Source organism: Pongo abelii, chromosome 16 (genome assembly GCF_028885655.2).
Source record: "Pongo abelii isolate AG06213 chromosome 16, NHGRI_mPonAbe1-v2.0_pri, whole genome shotgun sequence".
NCBI classification, from domain to species: Eukaryota; Metazoa; Chordata; class Mammalia; order Primates; family Hominidae; genus Pongo; species Pongo abelii.
The window spans coordinates 58,327,961-58,354,999 of NC_072001.2; the positions used below are offsets into that span (position 1 = coordinate 58,327,961).

At 40.1% G+C, this 27,039-nt stretch overlaps 2 protein-coding genes across 5 annotated transcripts in view; one reads left to right on the forward strand and one right to left on the reverse strand.

The window, feature by feature from the left end:
- Positions 1–3,066: 3,066 nt before the first annotated feature.
- On the reverse strand, positions 3,067–4,962 carry PIGBOS1 (PIGB opposite strand 1). 3 transcript variants are annotated; one of them, XM_024232384.3, is made up of 2 exons: positions 4,758–4,962; positions 3,067–3,753 (listed from the first exon to the last, which is right to left on the reverse strand). In XM_024232384.3, exon 2 carries the CDS (start codon positions 3,676–3,678, stop codon positions 3,514–3,516), a length of 165 nt encoding a protein of 54 aa, XP_024088152.1. In that variant the 5' UTR covers positions 3,679–3,753; positions 4,758–4,962; the 3' UTR covers positions 3,067–3,513. The 3 variants fall into 3 exon arrangements, with proteins under 3 accessions (XP_024088152.1, XP_024088154.1, XP_024088153.1); XM_024232386.3 differs by having other exon boundaries at positions 4,782–4,914; XM_024232385.3 differs by having other exon boundaries at positions 4,715–4,817.
- A 42-nt stretch (positions 4,963–5,004) lies between these two features.
- PIGB (phosphatidylinositol glycan anchor biosynthesis class B) overlaps positions 5,005–27,039 on the forward strand; it is a 35,952-nt gene continuing 13,917 nt past the window's right edge. Inside the window, exons 1-8 of one of the 2 annotated variants that reach the window (XM_063716660.1) lie at positions 5,005–5,263; positions 6,126–6,259; positions 7,129–7,248; positions 13,422–13,526; positions 15,604–15,734; positions 19,619–19,759; positions 25,010–25,061; positions 26,337–26,548. In XM_063716660.1, coding sequence (XP_063572730.1) covers positions 5,128–5,263; positions 6,126–6,259; positions 7,129–7,248; positions 13,422–13,526; positions 15,604–15,734; positions 19,619–19,759; positions 25,010–25,061; positions 26,337–26,548 — 1,031 coding nt within the window. In that variant the 5' untranslated portion in view covers positions 5,005–5,127. Of the gene's footprint in view, positions 5,264–6,125; positions 6,260–7,128; positions 7,249–9,785; positions 10,688–13,421; positions 13,527–15,603; positions 15,735–19,618; positions 19,760–25,009; positions 25,062–26,336; positions 26,549–27,039 lie in introns of those variants that run through there. The other variant, XM_009249856.4, reaches the window with a different exon arrangement.

Sequence of the window (27,039 nt, forward strand, 5' to 3'; positions counted from 1 at the left end):
TTACCTATGCTGGTCTCCACCTAACATAGCTGAGATTAAATTATAATGAATTTACATTTTAAGAAAAAGGACATCAATATAAAAACATGCTGATTTAGATAAAGAACTTTGTATATATGTGATTACATTTATAGATCTCATTGAAAATACAAGCTTAATGGAAGCATTCCCTTTGAAAACCGGCATAAGGATGCCCTCTGTCACCATTCATATTCAACACAGTATTGGAAGTACTGGACAGGGAATCAGGCAAGAGAAAGAAAGAAAGAGTATTCAAATAGGAATAGAGGAAGTTAACTTGTCTCTGTTTGCAGATGACATGATTGTGTATTTAGAAAACCCCATTGTCTCCGCCCAAAAACTCCTTAAGCTGATAAGCAACTTCAGCAAAGTCTCAGGATACAAAATCAATGTGCAAAAATCACAAGCGTTCCTATACACCCTTAACAGACAAACAGCCAAATCATGAGTGAACTCCTATTCACAATTGCTACAAACAGAATAAAATGCTTAGGAATACAACTTACAAGGGATGTGAAGGACCTCTTCAAGGAGAACTACAAACCACTGCTCAAGGAAATAAGAGAGGACACAAACAAATGGAAAAACATTCCATGCTCATGGATAGAATCAGTCATGAAAATGGCCATACTGCCCAAAGTAATTTATAGATTCAATGCTATTACCATCAAGCTACCAATGACTTTCTTCACAGAATTAGAAAAAAATACTTTAAATTTCATTTAGAACCAAAAAAGAGCCCATATAGCCAAGGCAATCCTAAGCAAAAAGAACAAAGCTGGAGGCATCATGCTACCTGACTTCAAACTACACAAAAAGGCTACGGTAACCAAAACAGCATGGTACTGGTACCAAAACAGAGACATAGACGAATGGAACAGAACAGACCTCAGAAATAACACCACACATCTACACGAATGGAACAGAACAGACCTCAGAAATAACACCACACATCTACAACCATCTGATCTTCGACAAATCTGAGAAAAACAAGCAATGGGGAAAGGATTCCCTATTTAATAAATGGTGCTGGGAAAACTGGCTAGCCATATGCAGAAAACAGAAACTGGACCCCTTCCTTACACCTTATATAAAAATTAACTCAAGATGGACTAATAACTTAAATGGAAACCTAAAACCATAAAAACTCTAGCAGGAAACCTAGGCAATACCATTCAGGACATAGGCACGGGCAAAGACTTCATGACAAGGCCACCAAAAAGCAATTGCAACAAAAGACAAAATCAACAAATGGGATCTATCTAATTAAACTAAAGAGCTTCTGCCTAGCAAAAGAAACTATCATCAGAGTGAACAGGCAACCTACAGAATGGGAGAAAATTTCTGCCATCTAAGCATCTGACAAAGGGCTAATATCCAGAATCTACAAGGGACTTAAACAAATTTACAAGAAAAAAACAACTCCATCAAAAAGTGAGTGAAGGATATGAACAGACACTTCTCAAAAGAAGACATTTACGCAGCCAACAAACTCATGAAAAAAAGCTCATCATCACTTGTCATTAGAGAAATGCAAATCAAAACCACAATGAGATACCATCTCATGCCAGTTAGAATGGTGATCATTAAAAAGTCAAGAAACAACAGATGCTGGTGAGGCTGTGGAGAAATACGAACGCTTTTACACTGTTGGTGGGAGTGTAAATTAGTTCAACCATTGTGGAAGACAGTGTGGTGATTCCTCAAGGATCTAGAACCAGAAATGCCATTTGACCCAGCAATCCCATTACTGGGTATATACCCAAAGGATTATAAATCATTCTACTATAAAGACACATGCACGGCCAGGCGTGGTGGCTCATGCCTATAATCCCAGCACTTTGGGAGGCCGAAGCAGGCGGACCACAAGGTCAGCAGATTGAAACCATCCTGGCCAAAATGGTGAAACCCCATCTCTACTAAAAATACAAACATTAGCTAGGTGTGGTGGTGCACACATGTAGTCCCAGCTACTCGGTAGGCTGAGGCAGGAGAATTGCTTGAACCTGGGAGGCAGAGGCAGAGGTTGCAGTGAGCCTATATCGCACCACTGCGCTCCAGCCTGAGCAACAGAGCCAGACTCCATCTCAAAAAAAAAAAAAAAATGAGTTTATGTCCTTTGTAGGGAACATGGATGAAGCTGGAAATCATCATTCTCAGCAAACTAACACAGGAACAGAAAACCAAACACCACATGTTCTCACTCATAAGTGAGAGTTGAACACTGAGAACACATGGACACAGGGAGAGGAACATCACACACGGGGGCCTGTCGGGGTTGGGGGGTGGGGGGCAAGGGGAGGGAGAGCATTAGGACAAATACCTAATGCATGCAGGGCTTAAAACCTAGATGACGGGTTGACAGGTGCAGCAAACCAACACGGCACATGTATATCTATGTAACAAACCTGCACATTCAGCACATGTATCCCAGAACTTAAAAAAAAAAAAAAAAAGGAGAAAAAAAAGAAAATACAAACTTAACATTAGGGTAAAAAGTAATACCAATTCTTAGTAACTTCAAAAAAAATTTTAACTATATGAATAATAGCTTCATAATAAATTAACTACTCCCTTAACACCATTATTAATGCAAATTCGCTTAGCGGATTAAAAAACATCTGTGTCATATTTGCCATTCTCTCAAACAACATATACCTTCTCTAAAACCTCAATTTGATCTGAGTCATCCCAGTTCTCAACTACTCCTCCACACTGCCTGAGATGTAAAACGGCTGGGATTGAATGACTGCCAAAATATATTAAACCAATCTAACTGCAGGGTAACGGAGTGGATTTCTGCCTGAGGTAGTTTAAGTTGGTTCACATATCTACAAACACTATTGCAAACACCCTTCCCAATTATTATATACACAATGAGACTGACACCCCATGATACTGCATATGCTGAATTCCTAGAAAAAATAAACCTCAAGTAGAAAATATTCCTAAAATATTCACTTCTGTTTGAAAGGAAATTACCTATCTGTCCTGGTAAAAAGACATAAAATGACAAATATACAATAAACATTAAAATTAACAGTGTTAGGTTAAAAAATCATTATCCATGATTTATTTTTAAGTACATCTATGTTTTTGCTAGATTATTTAGAGTTAACATAATTAAATGGAACTTTAAGCAATTATTATGGTTCATCTCCATGAGGTATTTGTTTCTTTTGTGTGTTTTGTGTTTTTAGATGGAGTCTCGCTCTGTCACCCAGGCTGGAGTGCAGCAGCATGATCTCGACTCACTGCCACCTCTGCCTCCCAGGTTCAAGTGATGCTCCTGCCTCAGCCTCCCGAGTAGCTGGGATTACAGGCACATGCCACCAAGCCTGGCTGATTTTTGTGTTTTTAGTAGAGACAGGGTTTCACCATGTTGGTCAGGCTGGTCTTGAACTCCTGACCTTCTGATCCACCCGCCTCGGCCTCCCAAAGTGCTGGGATTACAGGCGTGAGCCACTGCGCCCAGCCTAACTCCATGTAGTATTAACTTTTCTTCTCTTCTGATTCTTGTACCAACTGCATCTTTTCTTTTAATTCCTTCTGATCTTTGGCATACTGTTCAAATACTGGTTGAAAAATATATACTCCTCCAGCAATTCCAAGGACAGTGGCAAAAAGCAGCTGTGCAAAAGTCAATCTCCTAAACATTGCTGCAACAAATACAGCTCAAGGAAAAGGTGGTTTTGGAAAGTCACACTCCACACCGAGGAAATCTCTTCAAATCTGTGTACAAAAATGGAAAGCAAAGCCATCACTTAGTACAATGTACTTTTAAAAGATTTAATGTCACTACTTTGCACTGGAGTGAACAATATTTTTATAATATGTTACTAATTAAAACAAGAATATAAATACATAAGGAGTACACGAAGTGAATTAGGGAAGGGTATAAGACAAAGCTAAAACCTTTTATATTACAGAATGTTCTCAATGGTTTTAAACGCATACTTTTTTTTTTTTTTTTTTTTTTTGAGACGGAGTCTCGCTCTGTCGCCCTGGCTGGAGTGCAATGGCGCAATCTCGGCTCACTGCAAGCTCCGCCTCCTGGGTTAACGCCATTCTCCTGCCTCAGCCTCCCGAGAAGTTGGGACTACAGACACGTGCCACCACACCCAGCTAATTTTTTGTATTTTTTGTAGAGACGGGGTTTCACCGTGTTAGCCAGGATGGTCTCGATCCTCTGACCTCCTGATCCGCCTGCCTTGGCCTCCCAAAGTGCTGGGAATACAGGCGTGAGCCACCGCGCCCGGCCTGGTTTTACTTTTAACAAGAGGAGTGGGCCGCACGCGGTGGCTCACACCTGTAATCCCAACACTCTGGGAGGCCGAGGCGGGCGGATCACGAGGTCAGGAGTTCCAGACCAGCCTGACCAATATGGTGAAACCCCGTCTCTACAAAAAAATACAAAAATTGGCCAGGCGTGGTGGCGCGCCTGTAATCCCAGCTACTTGGGAGCTGAGGCAGGAAAATCACCGGAACCCGGGACGCAGAAGTTGCAGTGAGCCGAGATCGCGCCAAGAGCGAAACTCCGTCTCAAAAAAAAAAAAAAAACAAAAAACCCTAACAACAGCAACAACAAAAAAAACAAGAACCATTCAGCCTGTTTCCACATCTGTACAACAAGCTAAATCATCCCTACTCTGCCTACCTCGTTAAACAGGCATTTTTTGTGAGAGCAACGAACCTGAAATGTTAACACCAACACTGACGTCTATAATTATCGTTACCGTTTTTAATAACCACTCAGGCACCTCCGACTGTTCTGAGCCTGCTCTACGTCGCTAAACTCGCCACCGCCTGCTCCCCTCCAGAAACCGGGCTCCTTCCGGCAGTTTTCGGACCCGCGAGCACAGAGACCGCCAAGCCAAGGCGAGTAGCAATCCCTCTATTCGGAAACGGCGAAAGGAAACCGCAAGGGGGCCACCATGTCGGGTGGGAGCTACGAAGTTGCCCGTTCCCGGTTACTTCCGGGCTTGCGAGCGACGGCTGCTCGCAAAGGCCAAACTTAATGGATGGACGAGCAGCGCTCTACTGCAGCTTTCTCCCGCCTCAGGAAGGTGGCGGCCGGGGAAGAGGAGGCCCCTAAGCAAGTGCGGAATGGAGCCGGGGGGCGGAGATGCCAGCCTCACTTTGCGTGGTCTCCAGAACCGTTCCCATGGCAAGATAAAGCTGCGAAAGAGAAAGTCTACCTTGTACTTCAGCACCCAGGAGAAGAGCGCCAGGCGCCGCGGGGGTGAGTGAGGGGACCCTGTCTGGAGAGCTCCTGCCCCCATCTAAAAGGAGCCCCCTATATTTCATTACCAGACAGTTGCCCGTTGAGCTCTGTGTTGCCAGATCTTAACGAGTTTTGAAATGCTGGGAAATGCTGGAAACACAGATTTTAATATAAATTCTGATTTTTAAGTGTTGGCAACTAAATTCAATTTTTTAAAAAATACTCTGTATTTGGCCGACAGGCTGTCCATTTGTGGTCAAGAGCAGGACTTTGGGGACAGCAGACAGACCCGGGTTTGAATCCTGATAAGTAATTTACAACTTTATTTGCACAAGGCAGTTTAATTTCTGGGCCTCAATTTGCTTGTCTGTAAAATGGGGCTAATAATACCTATCCCATAATATTGTTTGGAGGATTAAGTGAGATGCATGTAAAGAAATTAACACAGTGCCTGGCATATATAATAGTAAGCATCAATATATATGTACAGAGGACCATTTTATATTGCACATATACAAAGGGCTGCTTCCCAAATTAGTAATTTGTTAGCTGGTTTCTTTCATTAGATACACACATAGTATGACCTAATTATTAGCCTAAGGCCTTAGTTAACCCACTCTTTTTTTTTGTATTTATTTTAATATTATCTTTATACAATAAGTTGCAAGAAAAGTTGGTTAAACTAAAAGAGTGGCAGTCACCCAGTGATGAGGCTGTGGTCCTTGTATAACCAACCAGGTTGGCTTTAAGAATGGTGTGGAGGGGCCAGAGGTCACTACTGTGCCTTGCAAGGGGCCAACCAGAGCAGCAAATTTTAAGTTTTGCAAGTGGAACTGCCTGACTTTTGTGCCACTATTACCTGTTTTGTTCTGTTTTTCAGATCTTCTTGGAGAAAATATTTATCTGGTCTTGTTTACCATAGCTTTACGAATATTAAACTGCTTTTTAGTGCAGACAAGTTTTGTTCCAGATGAATACTGGCAGTCTCTTGAAGTTTCACATCACATGGTTTTCAAATATCCTTTGTGGTTTCTTTTCCAGACTATGAGTGTGTATTCATCTTGGAAATTGTGGTCAGTTTCTTTTAGAGTAGTCCCCCTTGCTCCCTCGTCTTCAGTAGATAGTTCCAAGACCCCTAGTGGGTGCCTGAAACTGTAGACAGTACCAAACTCTATATATATTGTTTTTATATATGTAAAAAATATACACACGCTTATGATAAAGTTTATACAAATTAGGTACAGTAAGAGATTAACAGTATTAAGATATAGCAAGTATAACACAATACTATAATAAAAGTTATGTGAACTTTTATGTTATGTGGTCTCTCTCAAAATATCTTCATATTTTCAGACAGTGGTTGACTATGGGCAACTGAAACCATGGAACGTGAAACCACAGATAAGGGGCGACTACTATACATATTTTCAGTTTTCCATATTTTCCCCAAATAATTTTAACTCATCAAAGTACACCATTATTTTATACAAATATTTCTCCTGTATCTTTCTTTTATGTTAATATACTTGACACAGCCGTTAGCATACATTCCCACAGTATTTAGCACTTGGAGGATACAGAGAAAGTAAAAAACACATTACTGCCTTGAAGAAGTTAAGAGTTTAGTTGGCCAATTGAATTTTTAATGCAAATATCTAGTATAAAATGCTGTTTTAAGACTGCCACAAAATAAAATATTGTTTTATAAATGGAAATGAAAATAGATTTTGCCAGGTGAAGTGGTGTGCACCTGTAGAGGCAGGAGGACCACTTGAGCCCAAGTTTGAGACCAGCCTGGGCAAGAGAGTGAGACCCCATCTTAAAAAAAAAAAAACACGGAAATAGGTTTCAATATTATTTGACATTTACTCCTTAATGTTACTAATTATGGTTATTTGACTTGGGAATGGACAGAGAGATTGAGGAGTTACACTTATCCCTTACTCTTTGCAAGCATTTACAAGATTCTTCATCTTTTAGGGAAAGATAGTGTTCAGTTGCTGGTAAGTTTAAATAAAAGTAACTAAATGATATTGGGGCCATGGAATTTGTTTTTAAAAGGCTACTGTTGCTAAAGTCCAGCCATATCTGGGAAGCCCATGATACTACAGACATACTGTGATGTGTAACTCTTTAGTTTGTGCTGAAATACAAGACTGAGCATGAAAATACCCTGCCGTGAGGAATCCTGTTATGATGTGCAGATTTTCAAAATGACTGTATTATGTATTATTTGGACATTAGAAGTATACTTCTTTCTTTTTTTTGGGGGGGGTGGGGACGGAGTTTCGCTCTTGTTGCCCAGGCTGGAGTGCAATGGCTTGATCTTGGCTCACCACAACCTCCACCTCCCGGGTTCAGGCAATTCTCCTGCCTCAGCCTCCCGAGTAGCTGGGATAACAGGCATGTACCACCATGCCCGGCTAATTTAGTATTTTTAATAGAGATGGGGTTTCTCTGTGTTGGTCAGGCTGGTCTCGAACTCCCGACCTGAGGTGATCTGCCCGCGCGGTGGCTCACGCCTGTAATCCCAGCACTTTGGGAGGCCGAGGCGGGCGGATCACCTGAGGTTGGGAGTTCGAGACCAGCCTGACCAACACAGAGAAACCCCGTCTCTACTAAAAATACAAAATTAGCCGGGCGTGGTGGCGCATGCCTGTAATCTCAGCCTTTCTGGAGGCTGAGGCAGGAGAATTGCTTGAACCCAGGAGGTGGAGGTTGCGGTGAGCCAAGATCACGCCATTGCACTCTAGTCTGGGCAACAAAAGTGAAACTCCATCACCCCCCCGCAAAAAAAGTATCACTTGAGAGCACCGTTGTATTTTGTGTTTTTTACCTTGTAAGTAGAAGACCATGTGATATGATTTTATGAAGTCTGTATACATCTAAACCCACTGAGGATTTAGTGTTGAAATTAAAACTTTAAAAATTTTAATTTGACAAAAATTTAATGATCTGCATAATCATTGTGCTATATAGTAATTAGGCATCAACAGTAAGTAGGATTGTAATTCCTAGGCTATTAATTGCTGGGGTCAGTTGCCAGGAGATGGTACAAGGGCAGGACTAATGGTGCAAAAGTTTCTCTAGCCTCACTCCCATGATCTTTTAAGCTGTCATCAGATGAGACTCAGAGTTTGGGCTCTCCCTGATTTCTGTCAGTGGGGGTTAATGGCTCAGCATTCCAAAGGCAGTCCAAATCCTGACGTGTTTTGTGTAGCTTAGAAAGATACAGGTTCTAGGGTATTTGTTTTAAGGTAGGGTTATACTGTCCCCATTGCAATATTTGCTTCCCCGTTATTGAGAAATTAGGGTTAAACCAGTGAAACTGATGCTTCAAATGGGAAGATGATGGGAAAGGAGAATTCAGAGCAGTAGCAGAGTTTCTTCCATTAACACAGGTAGAATTTAGGAGCTGCACCCTGGCTTTTCTCCTCTTACAGTTATCTACTAGTTTATAGATTATGCAAGGTATCCATAAAGTCTGGAATCACAAGAAAATATACATAATCTCATCAATGACATTTTATATTCCAGGAAGTAGGTCAGATTACAAATGAAGAAGTCTTCAAGATAGAAAAATTTCCTGCTCCTCCAAGACCTATCCACTGCCCTCCATCTGTAGCTGGCCCACCAGGTTATTTTGTGATGTAAAGGAAGCCTCCCCTGACCCGCTCCAACCCCTCTAAAAAGAACTCATTGTCGTATCTAGAACTTGACCCTGTAGAGATTCATTAGGATATGATCAGTCATTCATACTCATATTGATTATTTTAAGCAAATCATATACATAATTTTGAAGCTAGAAGAGGTTGGAGAAGTGAAATAAATAGGCCAAGGTCACAGCGTGTTAAAAGCAGAACTGGAGCTAAATCCTAGGTCTATTTACTCACAGCCTAGTGCTCTTCCCAGATAGCTCCTCTACAAACTGCATAAGGCTTATGCACAGCTTGGCATGGTGGCTCACAGTTGTAATCTCAGCACTTTGGGAGGCTGAGGTGGGAGGATTGCTTGAGGCCAGGAGTTTGAGACCAGCCTGGGCAACATAGCAAAACTCTGTTTCTACAAAAAATGTTTAAAAAGGAGAGATGGCTTAGAGCTGCACTGTCCACCATGGTAGCCACTAGGTACATGTAGCTGTTGAAGACTTCAAATGTGGTTAGTCCAATTTGAGAAGTGCTGGAAATGTAAAATACATACTGAATGTCAAAGGCCTAGTACAAAAAAAGAATAAAAATATTTTTATAATTTTTTATTGATTAAATGTTCAAATGATGATGTCTTAGATATATTCGGTTAGACAAGATGAAATTAATTTTACCTGTTTTGGATTTGGGGGTCATTTCTGTTTTTACTTTTTAACTTGCCAGCTATAGAATTTAAAATTACACGTGTGGCTCATGTTATATGTCTTTTGGCCTGTGATGGCATGGAACATGTGAAAAGAAAGAGGAAGAGGAGGGGAAACCTGAATGGGGAACCACAGTAAGGTTTGTTGGGTTTTGTTTTTTTTTTGAGACGGAATCTCACTCTGTCGCCCAGGCTGGAGTGCAGTGGCACGATCTTGGCTTGCTGTAACTGCCACCTCTCGGGTTCAAGTGATTCTCCTGCCTCAGCCTCCCGAGTACCTGGGATTACAGGTGCCCACCACCACACCTGGCTAACTTTTGTATTTTTAGTAGATACGGGGTTTCACCGTGGCCAGGCTGGACTCATGATCCACCTGCCTCTGCCTCCCAAAGTGTTGAGATTACAGGGGTGAGCCACCAAGCTTGCCAACAGTAAGGTCTTTGAATAGTCAGAAGACAACAAAAGGGTATTTGGCTCCTGTAGCTTAGGGGAGGAGTCAGGAGCTTAAAGAACAGAAGTATGGAATGAGGAGCTGCCAACACAGGCCTGGTGCTCAAGTTACGCCTGGCATGTTCTTCTCTTTACCTCATTCCACTGCTTTATTTTACTCTTTAGCAGGTCCTTACTGTAACATGGAAAATTATGGCATCAAAAATCTGGAGAGACTGCTAATGACTGGGAGTTCAGAACTCCGCTTATTTTTATGCGAAAGTCTACTTTGTTTTAAATTCAAGATTTCTACTTAACCACCCTTGAAAAACTTCTCTTTATTCGGGGTAAACATCTCTAGCTCTTAACCTGATAATCATAGACAGTATCCTCTAGACACTTTGTAATTTATTAATATCCGTCTTAAAATGTAGATCTCCAAACTGACACAATACTGAAGGCAGAGTAACTAGTTCAGAATATGGTGGGTCCATTAACTTACATTTCTCAGAGCACAGGAATTCTTTTAGCTTTTTAATAGCTACCTCACACTGTTGGCTCATATTAAGTTTGTAGCCACATTGACTTTTCATATGAACTGCTTTCAGGGGGCCTGGGAAGTAAGAATGAAGCTTATAGCTCCCTATGCAGAGTAAACAGAAGGTATGTACATAAGTGCCTTTTCCTGTATTTTACAGGGCAGTTATGTGGAATTAAGTACCAGGTACCTTTAACTTTCCAATTTTAGCATTTATTTACACATTGTGGACAAAAAGAACATAAAGCTAAAGTGCTAAAAGCCACTGACAACTAAAAGTAAAGCAGCTCCTATAATGTGGAGTTAATGAAGTTTGCTTCAACAAAAATATGAATTAACGGCTGGTGCAGTGGATCACACCTGTAATCCCAGCACTTTGGGAGGGTGAGGGGGGTGGATCACCTGAGGTCAGGAGTTCGAGACTAGCTGGCCAACATGGTGAAACCCCATCTCTACTAAAAATAGAAAAATTAGCCAGGCATGGTGGCGGGCACCTGTAATCCCAGCTACTTGGGAGGCTGAGGCAGGAGAACCGCTTGAATTCGGGAGGTGGAGGTTGCCATGAGCCAAGATTGCACCACTGCACTCCAGCCTGGATGACAGAGTGAGACTCTGTCTCACAAAATAAAATAAAATAAAAATACAAACTCACCGATAAATTTTTAGAAACACATCTTTTAAACAAACCAAGATTAAATTGTGCTCTACCAGCAAGTGTTATTTTGTTAGTGTTAACTATGACACCTTTTTTTTTTTAACTCTGAGAGATGCTAGTGCATAGCATTAGCATTTCTAACTATAATTTAGTTGTAATACATTTAGTCTTTATTTCAATTTTACACTTAAATTTACTCTTTAATGTCATCTGAATACCATGTTCCTATAATTGCAGAATATTTGTGCTTTTTAAAAAAGTAATTTGTTAGCCAGGTGCGGTGGCTCATGCCTATAATCCTAGCACTTTGGGAGGCTGAGGCGGGCAGATCACAAGGTCAGGAGATCAAGACCATCCTGGCTAAAATGGTGAAACCTCGTCTCTACTAAAAATGCAAAAAATTAGCCAGGCGGGGTGGCATGCATCTGTAGTCCCAGCTACTTGCAAGGCTGAGGCAGGAGAATCGCTTGAACCTGGGAGGCGGAGGTGGCAGTGAGCCAAGATCACACCACTGCACTCCAGCCTGGGCGACAGAGCAAGACTCCGTCTCGCTGGGCACGGTTGCTCACGCCTGTAATCCTAGCACTTTGGGAGGCCGAGGCAGGCGGATTGCTTGAGTTCAGGAGTTCGAGACCAGCCTGGGCAACATGGTGAAACCCCATCTCTACTAAAATACAAAAAATAAGCTGGACGTGGCGGCGTGTGCCTGTAGTCCCAGCTGCTCAGGAGGCTGAGGCAGGAGAATTGCTGGAACCCAGGAGGCGGAGCTTGCAGTGAGCCATGATCATGCCACTGCACTCCACCCTGGGCAACAGAGTGAGACTCCGTCTCCAAAAAAAAAAAGACTCCATCTCAAAAAAAAAAAGTATTTCTTATTATCTTATTATCTTATTATTATATCTTATTATCTCATAGATAATATAATCTTATTATCTATATTGCAAGATAGAGAAGCAGTATAACTTAGTAATTAAAGTCAGGCAGACCTGGGTTTATAATGCTGGCTTTCATACTTACTAGCTGTGCAGCCTTGGAAAATTAGTTAACCTCTCTGTGCCTCAGTTTCCTCATCTACAAAACAGTTCTTGACTCAGAAGATTGTTAGGACTGAATGAGTTGATACATATAAAACACTTAGCATGATACGTAGTACACAGTGCTGCAAATATTTGAATTTTTAAAAACCTGTTGTTGCTAATGAATATAAATATACTTTTAAAATAGAAACTTGGCCGGGCACAGTGGCTTACACCTGTAATCCCAGCACTTTGGGAGGCCGAGGCAGGTGGATCACGAGGTCAGGAGATCGAGACCATGCTGGCTAACACGGTGAAACCCCGTCTCTACTAAAAATACAAAAAAATTAGCCGGGCGTGGGCGGCTGACGCAGGAGAATGGCGTGAACCCGGGAGGCGGAGCTTGCAGTGAGCCGCGATCGCGCCACTGGACTCCAGCCTGGGCGACAGAGTGAGACATCTCATAAAAATAAATAAATAAATAAATAAAACAGAAACTTAACACAATTAAATGATTGGCTATTAATATTGACATTAAAATTAGGGCCAGGCACAGTGGCTCACGCTTGTAATCCCAACACTTTGGGAGGCCAAGGTGGGAGTATCCTTTGAGGCAAGATTAGCTGAGTGTGGCAGCGCATGTCTGAAGTCCTAGCTACTCAGTAGACTGAGGCAGGAAAATTGCTTCACTCCTGGATTCAAGGCTGCAGCCTGGGTAACAGAGTGAGACCCTGTCAATCAATCAATATAATAAAAAATAATTTAAAAATATATTTATAATATATATGTGCGTATATATGTGTATATATGTCATATATACACACACATACAGAGAATGAGACTGGTAAATATTTTATATTTATATATAAATATATATTTATATTTATAATATGATATATTTATATATAATATATGTGTGTCTATATATGTGTATATATGTCATATATACACACACATACAGAGAATGAGACTGGTAAAACTTAAAACTACATTGATTATTTTAATGAGAATATAATTTTTGTAGAAAAAGGGATGTCGTTTTGCGGAAGAATAGAAAAATATATTGCCTATTTTTGTACTAAGAATGGCTTCCCATAGATAGTTGGATCAGCTTGTTGACTTTTATCATAATTCAGTTTGAACCAACAGATGTTTTTAACATCCTGTTCTTCTTTTTAACTGATGAAGATTTGGATTCCTAGACTTGCCCAAGCACTTGTGTCTGCTGTAGCAGATGTGAGACTTTACTCATTAATGAAGCAACTAGAAAATCAGGAAGTGGCAAGATGGGTGGTAAGTTCTAAATACTTTAGAAGCTGTATGCCAGTTATTTCGTTCCTATGGGTATAAAGCACATGGAAACATAGATTCCCAAAACAATTTTAGAAGATAATTCATACAACTTTATAGAGGTACTTCCATAAATAAGAACAGTAACATGCAAGTGGCACCTGCCATATCTTTCCTTCGGATTAATCCCTGGACAGTGTAAGCCACTGATGCCCTCAAACCCTATGAGAGTCTAAACCCTGGGAGACAACCTTTGGAAGCCCCTTCACTCCTCAAAACTGTCCTTGCCTCTCTTTCCATAGAATTGAGTAGGGATAGTTCTAAATTACCAACTACCTCACAAAACATCTTAGCTATTTACAACCCTTGTTCTGTTCCTCTAGCCAGCCTCTATCTGAGGTGCAGCCCGAGAAATCTTTTTGCACTGAAACTCTTTACTTCTGAATGGGATGTTGGAAGTATTAAGTTGGTGCAAAAGTAATTGTGGTTTGTACCACAACAATATTAGGTTGGTGCAATTACTGGACTCATATAAGGAGGAAAGTATAGTATAGAAGACTATCTTTTGTCATTTGATTTATTTCAAGGTGGGGAGACAGATTCCTGACATCTCCCACTCCAATCTTGAATGGATCTTTCCCATTTAAACAATATCCTGATGAGGGATTGGATTCTGTAGTACTGTTGTTAATTCACTTGGCTCTTTGTAAAGTTAATAAGCTTATATGAGCCTGTTTGAAAGTCTTACTACCTTTTTTATATTGTTTCTATTGGAAAATACATTCTAAATTCCAAGTGACCAATTTAGCAACATATTTCTGAAATATAATTTATTAATAAATTAGAAAGGGAACATTTCTGCAGGTATTCTATTCGTTTGCATTAAAAAGAAAGATTGGTTTAGCAACTAAGTCCTTGCTAATTGATTCAGCAATATGGTTAGCCTCATTATTTTGTGCTTATATTTGATGTACATTGCAGAAGGCTCAACATAAAATGGTAGGCAAAAGTCATGATGGCTTTGAAGTCCTTCCTCCAAAGATACAGCACTAGGGCCGGGCGTGGTGGCTCACCCATATAATCCCAGCACTTTGGGAGGCCGAGGTGGGCGGATCACAAGGTCCGGAGTTCGAGACCAGCCTGGCCAACATGGTGAAACCCCATCTCTACTAAAAATACAAAAATTATCCAGGCATGGTGGCGGACGTCTGTAATCCCAGCTACTCGGGAGGCTGAGGCAGGAGAATTGCTTGAACCCAGGAGGCGGAGATCGTGCCACTGCACTCTAACCTGGGTGACAGAGCAAGACTCCTTCTCAAAAAAAACAAAAAAAGGATACAGCACTAGGTTCTTCTAGTTTAGGAAAAACCTTTACTTTCATGAAAATTGGGAGCATTTTTTAAAGGCTATATTTGGTGAGATGGGAAGCTAGTGCCACATGCTTAACAATTGCCTCAACTAACAAGTTTCTTTTAACACATTTGTTTTGTAGACTTAATGGTGCTCTGTGTGCATGTTCTTCCAAAAACTGATTCATTAATTTAGTCAATTTCCAAATTAAAATTTAATAATGTCTCCTTTTTTTTCCTCTTTCCTGTTTTGTCTTAATTTTTCATCAGCGTTCCAAAACAGGGAGACATTCCAAACAAGTGCAACATTCCAAACAAGGTCAACAAAAAACAGTCATACTTGTGTCGGTACTATAAGACAGTTTGAGAAATATTGATTGGAAGAATCTAGTTAATGAATTTCAATCATCTGTAAACTCTACCATCAAAGAATCTGTTTTTTATGTGTTTCATTAATGGAAACTGGGATTTTAAATCAAATGAAGTGCCATAAAAATGCACCTGAAAGTATAAACTTCTTAACATGAACAAATATAGATCTGCTATTATCATAAACCTGTTTGATATAACTTTCTAAAAACAACGTTTGGGCATGCCTACTTAACTTTAACATCATCTACCTTTTGATGTCCTTTTCACAATATTTAGACTTGCTTGCTATTTAGAAGATAATATGTACTAAGGTTTTCCATTTCCAACTTCATACATGTTTGCTCTGTACTTTTTCATAGTTTTTTTGCCAGTTGTGCTCCTGGTTCACATGGTATTGCTGTACCAGAACCCTTACAAACACCATGGAAACTGTTCTCACTATAATTGCTCTTTTCTACTATCCTTTGGAAGGTTCAAAGTCTATGAACAGGTAAGAAAAATTATTGTTAATAATTATGTACAAAACTCTACTTTTGAAAAATCTTAAATATCAACATATTGTAATGTCTAGTAGACCCCCTAATTTTCATGAGTCATGAGAACCACAAATTTTCAGTTGATATATTATAGCAGAAAACAGATTAATACTCAAACAGGATAATTAAGGAGAGTTTAACAAAAGGAATATTTGCAAAGGTTTAGACAATATTTAGGAAAGCCAATAAGGAAACACCATAGTCCCCGCAGCATAGTTATAGCAGGAAGTCTGTATTATCTCTAGGCCCCAAGGAGCAAGGAGAAGAAATGGTTACTGGAATCTATAAAATGCTATAATTGTAAGAGAGGGCCCCAGCAGGGACAGGCACAGCCAGCCTTTAGCAATAATGAGACAGCCAGGGGACTAAATAATCCTGACCCAACTCTTCTGCCTCTCAGCCCAAAACAGTCAGAAGCCAGAAAGCAAGGTAGCCACTGATGCTGTCCATTCAGGTCAGCTTTCCTGCGTGCAGACTGGATAAAGGCTGGAGGAAAAGAGATTTGGAAGGGCAAATAGGAAATATTTGGACTTTATTTGGCTTCCTTTAAACTGGGGAAACAAATACCACGCAATGGGAACATGAGTGAAGGCACAGAACTGTAAATGGGCTTCATTTACAGTTACAGTTACAGTACATTCAAGGCAGATTGTCCAGAGTAGTTATAGAGTGTTGTAGGATGCATGGAGGAAGAGAAGAATAAGGGATGAGGCTGGAATGGGACTTTGAATTTGGATTTTATTCTATAGGTAATAGGGAACCATTTGAGGCATTTGAGTAGCATGACATAATCAAATCTGATTTTGAAAAACTTCTTTTGTAATAGCAGTATTTAGGATATACTGAAAGGAGAAAAGCCAGAATTTGGAATCTAGTTAAAATTCTAGTATCCATTCTTCCTACACAAAAGGTTGTTAGGATGATCAAATCAAATAAGATCATTTCTGTCTTAGACTCTCTTAACTACAAGAAAAAGCATTCACTCAAGTTACGTATATGATGACTTTATTTTAAGGCTAAAAGGGAAAATGGGCATCTCAAGCCTTGTGGCTAGGACTGGAAGAAAACTGTAGAATATCTGAGCCACACAAATGAATTGAAATGTTATGCAGAATCCAAGGCAGTTTTGGGGAATGGACTGTTTTGTTGTGCCTTTATATCCCAAATAGCCTATGAATCCTGCCTTAGTCTTCCATCATTTAGGGGCTTAGCTAGTAGTCTCTGTCCACTTCTGTTCTTGCTAGCAATTACCCAAATTTCTCCATATCTCACATTCAATTTGAGGGAATCGAATTAGGTCCATTAAATGTCATTGTCTCTATCTGGACATAACTTTATTTCACACTGGCCAGCCTTAGATTGGCTCCCTGGGCCCAGGTGCCCTTCCCTAATTCAGTCAGGAAGCGCAAGGGTCATGTGGTACAAAAGAACTGCTATATAAGCATTTTTCCTTGTATAAGCATGACAGATACTATTCCAGACCTGACAATAAAATGACATTTTGCACACTCCTTTAAAAAATGCAAGTATTGGCCGGGCGTGGGGGTTCACACCTGTAGTCTCCACACTTTGGGAGGCCGAGACGGGTGGATCACTTGAGGTCAGGAGTTCAAGACCAGCCTGGCCAACATGGTGAAACCCCATCTCCACTAAAAATACAAAATTAGCTGGATTTGGTGGTGTATGCCTATAATCCCAGCTACTCGGGAGGCTGAGACAGGAGAATCACTTGAACCCAGGAGGCGGGGGTTACAGTGAGTTGAGGTCACACCATTGCACTCCAGCCTGGGCAACAAGAGCGAAACTCTGTCTCAAAAAAAAAAAAATTTGTGGAGATGGGGTCTCTTTAGGTTGCCCAGCTGGTGTTCAACTCCGGGATCAAGTAATCCTCCCACTACGGCCTTTTAAAGCACTGGGATTACAGGCATGAACCACCAAACCTGGGCTCATGTATCAAAATTTCAAGCTCATGTATCAAAATCTGGATTTCAAGTTTCTCTTGAAAAATTGGAAGTTCTAATAGTATTTTGGGCTAGGATTCCTTCATGACAATACCATGGTTCAAACTTAGCCTACATTTCTCATTTTTATTTATTTTTTTTTTTGAGACAGCATCTCACTCTGTTGCCCAGGCTGGAGTACAATGGCTCCATCTCAGCTCACTGCAACTTCTGCCTCCTGGGTTCAAGCAATTCTCCTGCTTCAGCCTCCCGAGTAGCTGGGACTACAGGCGTGCGCCACCATGCCCAGCTAATTTTTGTATTTTTAGTAGAGATGGGGTTTTACCATGTTGGCCAGGCTGGTCTTGAACTCCTGACCTAGTGATCCAGCTGCCTCAGCCTCCCAAAGTGCTGGGATTACAGGCGTGAGTCACCGCACCCAGCCCCATTTCTCATTTTTATAGTTTACTGGGTCTCTGTAAGCATTGAATTTGTTATCCTTGAACTTACATCCTCTACAATATTACAGATTTCATTCTTTTTTTTTTTTTTTTTTTTTTTTTTTTTGAGATGGAGTTTCATTCTTGTTGCCCAGGCTAGAGTGCAATGGCATGATCTCAGTTCATTGCAACCTCCACCTCCCAGGTTCAAGCTATTCTTCTGCCTCAGCCTCCCAAGTAGTTGGGATTACAGGCACCTGCCACCACACCCAGCTAATTTTTTTCTATCTTTAGTAGAGACAGGGTTTCACCATTTTGGCCAGACTGGTCTTGAACTCCTGACTTCAGGTGATCCACCCACCTTGGCCTCCCAAAGTGCTGGGATTGCAGGCCTGAGCCACCATACCTGGCCTACAGATTTCTTTATAGTTATTTTTATTAGTTAATAGGTATATAATGGTAATATAAGTTGTCTTATTTTGCTTTCTTTTAATTTTTTACAGGGCTAAGTATTTTTCCACATAATAATATACTATCTAAGATCCTCATGATTAAATTATCAAATCATCTCTTTCAACCATTAGTTTAGAGAAGTCCTGTTAATAAAAATCTGTATTTCTATCCATGATCATACAGTTTATACAGTAGGCCTTTTATCAGTTGTATGTATATATATTTCACTTGGCTAAAATTAACTTACTTTCAAAACAAAATTATAAATACTCTGAGCCCATCACTGCCTAAATCATCCTGTTTCTTTAAATGCGCATGCTTTTTCTTAGAGAAAGCCTCTCTGTATGACTTTCTTATAGCTCCTTAGGAGAAACTTGATCATTTTTTTTTAATCGAGAAAGTAATTGGCAAAGTTATAAAGTAAAAAGTATACCTTTTAGCACACAAAACTGGCATTAAGACATATGATAACTTATTTGAAAATACTAGAATTAGAAGATGAGCACTGAAAACGGCTTTAGATATTACCTTTTTTAAAAGATAAGAAAAACTAAGACCCAGAAAGCGTAAGTAACCTGCAAAAGTTAATATAGCTATTTAGGCCAGGCACGGTGGCTCCTGCCTGTAATCCCAGCACTTTAGGAGGCCGAGGCTGGCGGATCACCTGAGGTCAGGAGTTTGAGACCAGCCTGGCCAACATGGTGAAACCCCGTCTCTACTAAAAATACAAAAAATTAGCCGGGCATGGTGGTACACACCTGTAATCCCAGCTACTCGGGATGCTGAGGCAGGAGAATTGCTTGCACCTGGGAGGCAGAAGTTGCCGTGAGCCAAGATCATGCCACTGCACTCCAGCCTGGGTGACAGAGTGAGACTCTGTCTCAAAAAAAAAAAAAAGTTCATATAGCTATTTATACCAAAAGGAAAATGTCAAATCACAGTGTAAATGATAGATAACTTCAAGTTAATTTCCCACTTGTCTTATCACACATTTTCCTCTTACAGTGTCAAGTACTCATCCCTGGTGGCACTTGCCTTCATAATTCGTCCCACAGCTGTCATTCCATGGACACCTTTACTCTTCAGACATTTCTGTCAAGAACCAAGAAAGCTTGATCTTATTCTACATCATTTTTTACCTGTAGGGTAAGTGTGGCAATAATCCATCCATTTATTTTCGTAGCCTATAAATCACAGATTATGAACAAGATTTTACATCTTTTAGTTAATTATTTTATCTTCTAATGTCAATGAGAACTCTTAGTCCAAGGAAATAGAATAATGCAAAACATATGTTTTTATATTTATGATCCTGATTATACTATTTTAATTTGCTTAACTGAGTGCTTTTGTAATTATTTCTAACTTAGTGTTTTCCAATGCTTTATTTTCTAAATATTTCTCAAATATATTTTAGAGATACTTGATTCTTTTACATTTGTATAAGGCTTTATAATTCATAATATGTTTTCACATATTCACCTCATAATTTTCATAATACTTCAGTCTAGGCAATATATGTTTTTATTTTGCAGTAGAGAAAACAGGAGGCTGGGAGAAATTAAAAATGTATTAGTCAAAGTCATTGGGCTGGTTGCTATACTGGTATTGAAACCCAGGTCTTCTAACCACACTATGAGCTCCTAGGATCAGTTGTATCCCAAGTATCTAGTAGATATCCCGAATAATTATTTATGAAGGGATGACTGCATTCTGACTCTTACAACAGTAATCTTTTTAATATACAATCATGCACCGCATAATGACATTTTGGTTAGCACTGGACTGCATTTATGACAGTGGTCCCATAAGATTATATTACCGTATTTTACTGTACTTTAGTTTCTCTGTTTGGCTATATATATTTTATATATATATATATTTTTTTTATTTGAGACGGAGTCTCACTCTGTCACCCAGGCTGGAGTGCAGTGGCGCAATCTCACTTCACTGCAGCCTCCGCCTCCCAGGTTCAAGTGATTCTCCTGCCTCAGCCTCCTAAACAGCTGGGATTACAGGCGCCTGCCACCACGCCCGGCTAATTTTTTCATTTTTAGTAGAGTTGGGGTTTCACCATGTTGGCCAGCTAGTCTCAAACTCCCGACCTCAGGTGATCCGCCCACCTTGGCCTCCCAAAGTGCTGGAAATACAGGCGTGGGCCACCATGCCCAGCCTGTTTAGCTATAGTTAGATACACAGATACATAGCATTGTGTTACGATTGCTTACAATATTCAGTATAGTACCATGCTGTATAGGTTTGCAGCCTAGGAGCAGTAGGCTATACCATATAGCCTAGATGTCTGTAAGCTGTACCATCTAGGCTTGTGTAAGTGCACTCTGTGATGTTTGCACAATGATGAAACTGCCTAATGATGCAGTTCTCAGAATGTATCCCCATTGTTAAGTAATGCATAACTGTACTAGTATTCACTAGTCACAAGTATTTTTCGGGTAGCAATCTGAAAAGGACTAAATTATCTTGCGTCTCAGTTGCTACTGTTGTCATTTCTCACATGTATTAATAACATTGCATTAAATGTATTCATTCGTTCAGGAAGTATTTAATCCTACTATGTGCCAGGCAGTGTTCCAGATGTAGGAGATGCATCAGTTTAACCAAAAAAAGTACCTGCCTTCATGAAGTTTACATTCTAGTAGGGAGAGACAGACAGCTAAAAAGATAAGAGTAAATATATATTTGTCAAGTGATGGTAATACAGGGAAAAATAATTGTGGAATAAGGAGGATAGAATGCCAGTGCTTGGGGTAATGGGGGAGCTGTTATTTTTAAATAGGGTAGTTGGGAAAGATCACCATGATAAGGTGACACTGGAGCCAAAACTTAAAGGAGTTGAGAGAGTGAACCATGTAGTTACTTGATGAGAGAGTATTCCAGGCAAAGGGGCCAGCCAAGTACTAAGTATGTTGGGCATGTTCAAGGAACAGCAAGGAGACTGATGTGGCTAAAAGAGAGTGAACTTGGGAGAATGTAATAATGAGGTCAGAGAGATAGCAGGGGCTCAGTTCCTATCGGCTTTACCACTGAGGGAGATAGAAAGCCTTTTTAATCTCATCAGCACCATGATAATAACTTATTCATTTAATAAGCATTTAACCTACTTTGTATCCAGCATTTGATAATTCAGAAGTGAGTAAGATACAGTGTCTGCTCTCAAAGTCAAATCTGTGGGGGAAAAAGATATAACAATACAGATGCTCCTTGACTCAGGGTTACATCTTGATAAACTCATTGCAGGTTGAAAATATCATAAGTCAGGCAAGGCACAGTGGCTCACACCTGTAATCCCAGTGCCTTGGGAGGCCAGGAATTCAAGAACAACCTGAGCAACATAATGAGACCCCATCTCAACAAAAAAAATTTAAAAGTTGGCCAAGTATAGGTGGCACTAGGCACACCTGTGGTCCTAGCTACTTGGGAGGCTGAGGCAGGAGGATCCCTTCAACCCAGGAGTTCAAGGTTGCAGTGAGCTATGATCATTCCACTGCACTCCAGCCTGGGAAACAGAGTGATAACCTGTCTCTAAACAAAATAAATAACAAAGAAAATATTCTACGTCAAAAATGCACTTAACACATCTAACGTACTAAACATCACAGCTTAGCCTACCATAAACATGCTCAGAACACTTACATTAGCCTACAGTTGGGCAAAATCATCTAACACAAAGCCTATTTCATAATAAAATATTTGAATATCTCATGTAATTCATTGAATACTATACTGAAAGTGAAAAACAGAATGGCTGTATGGGTACCATTTTAAAGTTGAAAAATCGTAGGTTCGAATCATCATCAGTTAGGGATTATAATTCTTACCCAGTGATTTAAAGTGTTCTAGTGGTTGGGCACAGTGGCTCACGCCTGTAATCCCAGCACTTTGGGAGGCTGAGGCAGGCACATCACCTGAAGTCAGGAGTTCAAGACCAGCCTGGCCAATATGACGAAACCCCATCTCTGCTAAAAATACAAAAAAATTAGCTGGGCATTGTGGCACATGCCTGTAATCCCAGATACTTGGGAGGCTGAGGCAGAAGAAACGCTTGAACCCCAGAGGTAGAGGTTGCAATGAGCCGAAATTGCACGACTGCACTCCAGCCTGGGCGACAGAGTGAGGCTCCATCTCAAAAATAAAACCTTACATCCAGATTATATATAAAACTTGTAAAAATCTATAAGAAAAAGATAACTCATAGAAAAATGATTGAAAAGATTTCATCAGGTACTTCAAAAAATATTAAAATGGCCAATAAGTATAAAGAGACTCATCTCATTTGTTATCAAGGAAAAACAAAGTAAAGCTACCATGAAATACTACTATACTATACATCCACCCAAATGGCTAACATGATGTGGAACTTATATATTCCTGTGGGAATGCAAGCTAATACACTATTTTGGAAAACTTTTAAGTATTTACAAAAGCTAAATAAATACATAGTTGCACTTACAACTTAGGGCAGGGGTCCCCAGTCCACGGCCTCTTAGGAACTGGGCTGCACAGCAGGAGGTGAGCAAGCAAGCAGTACTGCCTGAGCTCAACCTCCTGTCACATTCTTATAGAAATGTGAACCCTACTGTGAACTGCACACGCAAGGGATCTAGGTTGTGCTCCGTATGAGCATCTAATGTCCAGTGATCTGAGGTGGAACAGTTTCATCCAGAAACCATGCCCCACTCCCACCCCCACAACCTGTTCGTGGAAAAACTGTCTTTCAAGAAACCAGACCCTGGTGCCAAAAAGGTCAGGGACGGCTACCTTAGGGCCCACCAATTCCAATCCTAGGTATGTGTCTAACAGAAATGCATATATATGGATACCAAAAGATGTGTAAAAGAATGTTCATTGCAGCACTGTTCACAATAGCTGGAAATGGAAGCACAGTGTCCATCAACAGAAGGAATACATACAGTGTGGTATACATAGTTACAATACACAGTATTGTAAATGAATGAACTACAGCATGCAAAAAAACTTGGTTCAATCTCACAAGCATAATGAGTAAAGGAATTTGGACATGAGTACATATGGTATGATCCTATTCTTATAAAATTCAAAAAAAGATAAAACTCATCTATGCTATCAGAGATTAGGATAGTGGTTACCTTTGGGAAGAGGAAGGGTTACCTTTGGGTTACTTTTGGGGAGGAGGTAGGGACTGACTGATTGGAGGGACAAGGGGGTGCTGCTAATACTCTTTATCCTGCTCTGTATGGCAGGTACACAGTTGTGTTCATGTAGTGATGATTCATAGAGCTTTATCTTCATAGCGTATTTTTCTGTATATGTGTTTGTGGGAGGCAGTCTCTGAGATGGCCTCCAGTGATCCCATCCTCCTGCTATTTATGTCTTTGTATAATCCTCTCCCCCTTGAACATGGGCTAGATTTGTTGACTCAATTCTAATGAGGAGAATACAGCAGAAGGGATGGGATATCACTTACAAGACTGGGTTACGAAAAGACTATGGTGGCCGGGCACAGTGGCTTATATCTGTAATCCCAGCATTTGGGGAGGCCAGTGGGGAAGTATTGCTTGAGCCCCGGAGTTTGAGACCAGTTGGGTAATATAGTGAGACCCCATCTCTACAGAAAATCCAAAAATTATCCAGTCATGGTGGCACACACTTGTAGTCCTAGTTACTTGGGAGGCTGAGGTGGGAGGATCACTTGAGCCCAGGAGGTCAAGGCTGCAGTGAGCCATGATCACACACTACTGTACTCCAGCCTGGGTGACAGAGCAAGACCCTGTCTCTGAAAAACAGAAAAGAATACATAAATAAAAAGACTATGGCTTCCATCTTGGGTGCCTGTCTCACTCACTCTTGGCTGACTTACCCTGGGTTAAACCAGTTATTATGTCATGAGGCAGCTTTAAGGAGACGGCCATATGTTGAGGAACTTAGCCCCACCAGCAACCATGTGAGCAAGTTTGGAAGCTGATCTCTCCACCTGTAATTGAACCTTCAGATGAAACTGTAGCCCCTGCTAAGAGCTTGACTACAATTCATGAGCGACCTTGAGCCAGAGGCACCCAGCTAAGCAACACCTAGATTCTTGATCCACAGGAACTATGAAATGGTAAATATTCATAGTTTAAGTTAACAAGTTTTGGGGTAATTTGTTATACAGCAGTAGTCTTTCAATAATCTTTATATTAATATATTTTTACAATATTAATCAATTCATTTTATAATCTTGTCTACTGATCTTTATCAATAGATACCTTTCAAAATGTGTAAATCCATATTCAGTTGGTGAAACTGTAAAGCATTTTTATAGTGGCTTTTGATGCAAGGCACGTACAAAGCCATATGCTAATAGTGGATTTTCAGCAAGCTCCAAATGTGAATCACTATGCTATTTTTGTTTTTCAGCTTTGTTACTTTGAGTTTGTCTCTGATGATTGATCGTATTTTTTTTGGCCAAGTAAGTAAAAGTATATTAAGCTAACAGCTATTTTTATTTTTAATCCATTAATACTTTAGAACAGAGGCAAACGATTTTTTAAATGATATGGGATACATTACAAAAGACTTCTAGGCATATCCTAATAAGCCTTTGATTCAATTTGCTGTGCTTTCTACATAAAAGAATTAGTACTCCTAGTTAATATTCAGGAGAGTACATTTTAAGGCAGGGAATTATTAAGTGAGCACTGAATGTTACCTGTTGCTGTTTCTGTCATTATTGTCAGCTTTATGCTGTAATTCAAATTGTAATGTTTTCAAAGTTTTATCTTCACAAGTAATATGTCACATTGTAAAGTACCGCACAGTTCGAAAAATTTGTCTAGTATCCTCCTTATCTCTTAACTGGATATAAAACTTGGATGGAGCTGGAGGCCATTATTCTAAGTGAAATAACTCAGAAATGGAAAGCCAAATATCATATGTTCTTACTTATAAGTGGGAGCTAAGCTATGAGGATGCAAAGACATAAGAATGATATAATGGACTCTGGTGACTCAGGGTGGGGAAGGGTGGAAGAGGGGTGAGAAATAAGAGAGTACATATTGGGTACAGTGTGCATTGCTTGGGTGATGGGTGGACCAAAATCCTAGAAATCACCTCTAAAGAATTTATTCATGTAACCAGAAGCCATCTGTACCCCAAAAACTTGAAATAAAAAAACAAACTTAGATTGCCAAAATATGTTTGAATCTCACTTTGAATCTCAAAAATCTAGTTTTACAAATTAACAACACATTAATACTTAAAGAAGAAAAAATAACAGTTAAGAAGGATTTCATACAGTCATTAATCAAAATTATTAGGCTGGGCATGGTGGCTCACACCTGTAATCACAGCACTTTGGGAGGCCAAGGTGGGCGGATCACGAGGTCAGGACATCGAGACCATCCTGGCTAACACGGGGAAACCCCGTCTCTACTAAAAATACAAAAAATTAGCCAGGTGTGGTGGTGGGCGCCTGTAGTCCCAGCTACTCAGGAGGCTGAGGCAGGAGAATGGCGTGAACCCGCGAGGCGGAGCTTGCAGTGAGCCAAGATCGCACCACTGCACTCCAGCCTGGGCGACAGAGCAAGACTCCATCTAAAAAAAAAAAAAATTATTAATGTAAACTATTGCCTGGTTTTTAGACTTCAATTCTGATTTAATGTCAAAATTGTATCAATTCCCTAATGCCAAAGATTACTACTTGACACTAACACATTTCTATTTATTTTTCCTTCAACTGTGCCAGTGGACTCTGGTTCAATTTAATTTTTTGAAATTTAACGTGCTGCAGAACTTGGGAACATTTTATGGTTCTCATCCATGGCACTGGTACTTCAGTCAAGGATTTCCAGTTATCTTGGGTACTCACTTACCCTTCTTTATTCATGGCTGCTATCTAGCACCAAAGAGATACCGTATACTTTTGGTGACTGTGCTGTGGACACTGCTTGTTTATAGGTAAGATTTTATTTGTTCAAAAGGCTAAAATTTTTTATGTTACCAAGAAATCAAATTAAATTCTTCAAAAAGTAAACTTTATTTTTTGGAGGTGCCATTAACTTTTGTTAGTGGGAATTATCTTAGAAGATACAAGTAGTAGTAATTATGGAGGCACTAGAGTGAATACTTTAGATATGTAGTTTGCTTAATAAGGATTACACTCAATTTTTAAGAACTTGGACTAATTTTATTTGCTTTAAAAAAAAACAAACAGACCAGGCACAGTTGCTCATGCCTGTAATTTCAATACTTTGAAGGCCAAGGTGCGAGGATTGCTTGAAGCAAGGAGTTCATGACCAGTCTGAGCAACATAGCAAGACCCTCTCTCTGAAAAAAAATTTAAAATTACCAGGGCATGATGGCATGTGCCTGTAGTCCTAGTTACTGGGGAAGCTGAGGCAGAAGGACTGCTTGAGCCCAGGAATTTAAGGTTGCAGTGAGCTATGATT